Source organism: Zerene cesonia, chromosome 11 (genome assembly GCF_012273895.1).
Source record: "Zerene cesonia ecotype Mississippi chromosome 11, Zerene_cesonia_1.1, whole genome shotgun sequence".
Lineage (NCBI taxonomy): Eukaryota > Metazoa > Arthropoda > Insecta > Lepidoptera > Pieridae > Zerene > Zerene cesonia.
Window position 1 is genome coordinate 3,609,538 of NC_052112.1, and position 7,409 is coordinate 3,616,946.

The following is a 7,409-nucleotide window of genomic DNA, read 5'->3' on the forward strand; positions in this document are numbered from 1 at the left end:
ATTTAAGTTCTAAATCAAATAGGCTTCTCATCACTAATATCATATCAAATAAATTATTGCTAGTTGCAAAATATATAAAGTTGATATAAGAATATACTCGACAAGGCTTTAACGATTGGCAAAGTTTACAGTGTATTGACAGATTATTTAGAGGAATATTACGAAATAAAAGCGAATGCAAACAACGCTAAGTATCTTTATTAGTTCAGACAGTTGTTCAGTTATTGAGGTAGAAAGGATCGATCTTTTAGTTAAAAGCTGAAATTGACTGATGCCTGTGCTACACAGGCCAATCACATATTTGGCAAGAATAGTTATGTAAGAGCTCTCAGACCTATGACAAATTGTTTTAATATTAGCTTAGCTTTTCCTAGACACTTGGAAATAATACTTTCGCTATGTCAGTTAATAAATATTGCATTAGGTACCTTTAAAGAGACATAATACTGAATCCTGTCGCAAATTTTGCTTGAACCTAAAAATTATTAATTAGTTAATGGGAAACTGGGTCTTGAGCATATTTGTTACAATGACATATCGTGTACGTATCGTTATATAAAAACGTTTAGAATTGAAAGGTTTAAGAATACGTAGGTTTATTATACTAAAAAGCGAAGTCGACTCATTGTCTGCATATAGGTATACCGTATTAACCAACCAACCAAATAACACCATTCAGTATACGTATTGATGCTTATAAGAGTTTAAGGCTTACAGGTTTTTATATTAAAAGCATTAACTCCAGTGCACGCCCATCGCAGCTTGAAGACAAAAACAACCATTATTACAATTTAATGAAGAGAAAAAGCCATTAGGAGGTCGTATTTGATTAAATTGTCGGCAAGCAAATGTCGGATCCTGCGGCGGCGCCCTCTGTCGCGGCCTACAGAGGCCTAATCGCACTCGCACGATTCTGATTACGTGTGATCGTTGTATCAATCATTTCCCCTATCAAATTATTCAGTGGTCGGTAATTCTATCGCCTTCATATCTCCGCCGTAATGGCCGTGGACGACTTGAGCGGAAACTATTCGGATGCACTTAGTCTCGCTTTGTTACTGCCCAAGATTGTAATTCATATTATGTTATTGTTGTTACGAAATTAGATTAGTGACGCTCTTTCATTTTTGGTTTTCATTTGTTTTGGGCTTAGTTGACCTTATCTCTATTACTTTGTAACGTTTGAAGCGGATCGTTCTTTGTACTTATATAATTCTTGATTTTTTAATTAAGTTGCTAATATACTTAGTAATTAAAAGCAAATAATGTCGTTTATAACAAAAAGGTATGATAAAATTGATTCAGATTTATAAATCTTTTTCGAAAAGTAACCTAAAATTGTCCAATTAAAGAAACAAAAGTAATTACCTGGCTAATAGTCGTTACGTATGTCATTCCAATTAAATATCATGCGACACCTAAAGTCACCTATTAGCGGAACAAAAATCGTAGCGTTTGGTCGATGTAATTAAACAGTTGTCTAATATAATTGGCAACGGGCGAGTTCCCACAAGTCATAAAGTCACCCTCGTTCATAAAGAACACATTTTCCCAACAATTAACATGCGAGGTTCGTGATACACATGCAATAATTACAGGTGTTGCAATAAGCGCCGGTTCAATCACTGTAGACAGCTGTTTTATCCCATTTTTACTTAATTAACGAGTATTCCAGACGGTTTCATTTTTTGTGTATTCATTTTCTCGTCATGTAGACTTTAAAGATATCTGTAATATTGATATCATATTATAAATAAAATAGAAATGAGAGAGAGATTAGTATGTTTCGAAAGTTATATATATTATAATATATCTACCTATGACTTGTATACATATTTTTGGTGTATTGTTGTAACAGGGTACTTATAGGAGGCGGATCGTCTACTAGTCTGTGGTCTGTAAAAGAAGATGGGACCAGTGAAACATGTGAATAGGGTTCATCATCATCATCAATATTTGCCGATTCGGCAATTTTTTGTAACGTTTTTGCCGTATCACAATCAAGATCTATTGGAGAGATGCGTCGTATTACGAACGGAGCCAGGGCGGCCCGCTAGTCTTTATTATTTCAATTAGGTCTTATTATAGTTACATACAAATACGAAAGTTATTTGTGTGAAACACACAACACGTCTTTTGTTTTAACAAAAAAAATGTTTATTTCTAAAGTTTAAATAAGCAATGCCGACTAATTGAAAAACTTTTTTGTCGATAGTGACCAAATAGTCGTAAATTACACTTACTGTTACGTTGAAAAGATTCATATCACTTACTTTGGTGTAATTTCGACTTTATTTAATGAGTCGGCATGACGTTCCTGTAATTTTGTGGAATTTTTTACTAATGACACTACAATTTTAACTTGCTTTTAATGTAGATAGAAGGTAAAACTATGGCATATTTTTTAAATTGATGCATAGAGCTCAATTTAATATATCATTTTTTAAAATGAAAATCAAACTGCAACACAAAAATAACACAAATTAATTCTGATCTGCATAAAAAATGTCCAATTGTTTAACGGTTTTTAATTTCAAATGAATGTGTTCCACAAGCTAGGTATTAGACAGAGCACTCCTTTGAGGCTTCATTATTGAGCAGTCGAAAATGCTACTCGAAATCGCAATTATAATTTGATAATAGCCTACAGCGGCTGTGTGATATAACAAGCGGGTGTTTTAGTCCTCGAAATCCATTTTTGACTTTTTAGAAGTGCAACACTTTCCCAGCCCTTATCGAGTGCCCTTCAAACGCTACTGCGTTTAGACAAATGAACAACGTTGCTCCCTTCGCGGCACACGCCATGTCGCTGAGTTAAAAATGCTGGAAGTGAAGGGTTTCCGCGTTAATATGTGCATGATTTTGTGTTTACTTTTGTATTTCTTAGTCGAATATGTGTATATTAACTATTCAAAAAGTGTTTTAATGTCGTTAAAACTGAATATGGAGAGATTAACTATATTATTGTGTTTTTCGCTATTAGGATAGGTACTGGAATATGTAAATTGGTCATTTTCGCAACGTTTTTATCCACTATTATAAATACTTACGTACGATTATAAAATTTAACAAAATGTTATTTATTTTCATTACGATAAATCCTTCCAGTAGCATTTGTTCCACACCCGTAATAAAAGTTTCGCGGTACAATAGCGGCAACTCGTAGAACACAATAAATCAATTGGAGTGGGTGGTTGACTTTTCACTCAAATGTGTGGTTAATTGTAACCGAAAATGACTGTTGATCGAGGCACACTTAATTTGAGTGGTGCGTTAGGGGCCGGGGATGGGGTGGAAAGTAATGGTTCACTTGCTTTTATGACTATTTCATATTTGTATTTATCTTGTACACAGGAACTTGTAATTGGAACGTGATATTAGTAAAATAATTAGTATTGATTTTCTGGTTGGTGAATTATTAAATGTGATTTGTGTTGTCGAAAAGTTGTTGAAGTTTGAGTCAATAGAATACGTGATTCATTCTTATGCTTAGGTACTTTATTAGGGGTATCTCAGTTCTATTGATACTAGTATGTATCTTTATTTTATTTCTTTATAATAAAATAAAATGGATGAATTGTATTTCAATGAAGGTATAAAAAATTATTGAATAACGTTGTTATAAAGAAGATAAATAGGTAATATTTTTTGTCTAATTTGCGCCTGTTTTCGTCGACATGTCAGTCTAGTAGTAGTTATGTTTGTAAAAAAAGCGCTGATAATAACGAGATGTTAGAGAACTCGCTATTATACTCGGCAATTTTCGTGAAGGTAGGATTCGTCCTTGTATTCTAATAAAAGATAACTTTCTTTCCGTGGGTAAATTAAAAGCTCAGTTAAAAATTTATATGCGGAATGGTATCAAATACTTCGGAATTCGGCTTCGGAATCGCTTCAAAATTTTTCTTTAAAAGATTTAGTCAAAGAACAGTTATTCACACTTGTTTAAAATCAGCCTCAATGACTTAGTGTTATTTGCTTCAATAAAATTAACTCGATGTTTCAGTGTCATGTACGAGTATCTATGTGTAAATGTTTGAAGAAATTAAATTCGAACATAGACAATAGTTTGATAATTAAATGTGATAGAAGTTGGCGTTGATTACTTTTTCATATCTTAAACCTTAACCACCAATCTCGAAGAATATTTTTGCTACGCTTATCTTACCTATCTAAAAATAGGACTTATTGTTTTTGAATCTTAATGTTATGAAATATGACTAATAAATATAACAAAATAAACGATAACTCGTAGAAATAAAGATGTTCCCGTTCTTTAAAACATATCTCGAGTATTTTAGAAACAATACACTACTCTTGTACATATTGCATCGATATTCAAGTGCTTTTATAATAGTATTTTTAAACTGAACCACAATTACAGTAGATTTCATACATCACGTTTAGTTTCCGACCGTTACAAGTTCGTTCCAACCCCTCCATTATTGTATGCCACTACAGGGTAATTGCACTTTGATTGCCCATTTAAATCATTTGACTCTGTTCAAAATTAATTGTAACAGCACTTTACGTTTTCATCGCCAGTTCATTACGACAAAAGGTATTTTATTTTAAACAGAAATACCACATTTATTTGGTAGTTATAATGCAATGATGTTCGTAGAGGTAATTTTCAATTCGATTATGATAATTATTAATTAATAAATATGCATACACATTTTTAATAACATTTATTAGATTAAGCCACACTTCACAAATATGAATCCTTTACTTTAAAGTTTGTAATATATACAATTATCTAAAGCAATTCGTATGATGACACTCATTGCTTGTGATTAAAAAAAAGTAATAAACGATTTGTATACTTATATGAGAAATAAGGAATAACATCTACGAGAATAAAAATTATTAAATAAAATACGGTAACATCGCTATCACTTACACAATGCATTTAAAATACATATGCTTATAAACACCATCATTTAAAGTGAAACCTTTTCTGTATAGAAGTAAGTTTAATTAATTTTCTTCTGGCCAATAAGCTTCTATCATTTTCTTAAGTCGGTCGTCAATTTGCTTCTCTGCTGGAGGCTGCTTTCCCATTAGGAAGACAAATTTTTCGTGACAGTCCATCATTCCAAGATACTGACCTTCAATGATTTTCAAACGCATCGGGTATCGATGGAAGTCAGCCAAGTCAAGTTTTGCTGTGAATGAAATATTAAAATTAAGAGATAGGTTTCTATAGTAGTTTTTACAGGCAGCTGTTCATTCAACCATTTATTTCACCACTTTAAGCCCTTGTGCGGCTGAATGTAGTCTAGCTCTTTTCTTGGGCTAATCAGATATCTCAATGTCTGTATGAAAAGTTCTAAAAACTTTATGTTTTATTTTTAGTTTCGTATTGTTAAGTTTATGATATAATTAAAAATACTACTTGTGACTTAGAGCTATAAGCTCGATTTTAATTTTTATAAGCTCGATTTTTTCAAAAACGTCATAGATTCTCATTTCGTACCTCTCTTTTTCTGTGTTATCATTAATAAATTGTACATTGTACACTTAATAGCTGTGATATGCTAAATAGCTGTGTGAATGTAATTACCAGAGGGTGGGGGCATTTGTAAAGTTCTGTAGGAACCATCATCGCCAAGTCTTTCTAGATAATAATCCCTCGTTTTGTTGGAATTAATTGCGGCGCACGGTATTTGCATTTTCAAAGACATGTTTTCCCATTTAAGGTTCTCCACAAATTTGCCTATGCGGTCTTCAAGATCGGTTCTCTCCTAAAAGAAAATTGAACAGCAACTTAAAATTAATGCGCAATTTGTATTTAAGAGCTTTAAATTTAAATACATTTGAACCACGAAATACACAATTTGCTTTTTAATCTATTTACATATTTACTTTTTAATTTACCTGCAGGTAATTAGTCCTAATTACATACAGGTCTTAGTTGCAAGCCAACATGTCAAAAATGCATTATTTCGTGATAAAAATATAAGAAATCACCAGAACTCTTCTTTTGAAATTCTTTTAAAGAGAGAGAGAGAGAGAGAGAAAATGTAAGTGGTGCCTTATTGGTAGACACCTAAGGTGTATTAGGCGAAGTTTTTGAATTGATTGCACTACAGTTAGATAATCGTAATGACAAACCTCATCACTAAGAGCGGAGAACGAAACGCAATGCTGGTCACCAGACCCTTTCGACAGTTCCGTTTTGAAGTGCAGCAGATGCCACGTGCCGTAAGCTTGCTCGTCTTTGAAGTTCACTCCCGCTGAAAAGTTCTGACAGCTTGGACCATCGGGATGTTTATGAGATTTGCCAGTTATTAATCCAATACACATCAATGCTGTAACTGCAACCAAAGTACAACCGTGATGTAAGGACTGGGGACTGAGAGCGGAAGCTAGGAAATTTGTGTATTAAATTGCTAGGTAGGTATAGATAAATAAAGAAATACCAAAAATTAACACCGCTGGCGTCGTTTTAAAGAACATCATGGCAGGAGCGACGAGAGCTGCGGTAATGAATTGAATGACTTGATTAGGTATGTCGAAAGGATAACAGCATTAAACATTCATTTGCGAATAAATCTTATTGCCAGAGGCGGCAATGCGGCTTTTTGCTGGTATTCTTACTAATATCTGCCTTTTTCCAGGAAAACAAGTGGTTTAAGGATTGATACGCTGTATTACGATTTATTACTTCGTAAATAAGTAAAACAAAAGAAGGTCGTTAAGATGATTTACCTGAGAAGAAATGAAAGACTATCGTAATTTATAATTGTATAAAATACTATTGTATTGTACTGTATAATTATATATTAATCTTCAAATTAAAAAACTTTGATAGTAAGTACTTATATAATAGCATATAACTCCAGATTAACAAAATTGACTCGAAACATAAAATCCAAAAATATTAAATACATCAAAATATGTATTGATTTTGTCCCATACAGTTACAAACAAAAGTGCATAGATATATATTGTTATTATTATTTGTTTTAAATGATATTCAGAATTTAAATTTCGTAAATAAAAATAAATTAAATTAACAACGTTGCGTTCTTATGAAAATTTATTGACTCATCATTTTAGCAAAATTTCATTTTATGTGATCGAGCTGTAACGCCAACTATATTTTGAAAAGTCTAATATTTAAATCACCTCAACGAATTCATGTTTCATTTCAAAGACATAGAGCGTTTTTGAACGGAATGCGAGAAGGACAATAGACAATCAAGAAGGCTAGATGAAGATTATTGTTTTAATTTAATATATGTACCTATTATTGTACTTCTGGACTCGTTAGCTCAGTAGGTTAGAGCACCGATATAGAATTGTACTTCTGTATGTGTAAGGTAATTGTCAAAAAAAGTGTCAAGTCCATAAGTTATAAGATTTGTAAATGCGTTGGAGTAAATGATGAGTGGACTGTAAAC

The 7,409-nt window shown here is 32.5% G+C and overlaps 1 protein-coding gene across 1 annotated transcript; it reads right to left on the reverse strand.

The window, feature by feature from the left end:
- Positions 1-4,883: 4,883 nt before the first annotated feature.
- On the reverse strand, positions 4,884-6,500 carry LOC119830210. The gene is made up of 4 exons (XM_038353127.1): positions 6,426-6,500; positions 6,118-6,320; positions 5,567-5,747; positions 4,884-5,168 (listed from the first exon to the last, which is right to left on the reverse strand). The coding sequence occupies exons 1-4, from the start codon at positions 6,463-6,465 to the stop codon at positions 4,981-4,983; spliced, it is 612 nt and encodes a 203-aa protein (XP_038209055.1). The 5' UTR covers positions 6,466-6,500; the 3' UTR covers positions 4,884-4,980.
- Between the last annotated feature and the right edge of the window lie 909 nt (positions 6,501-7,409).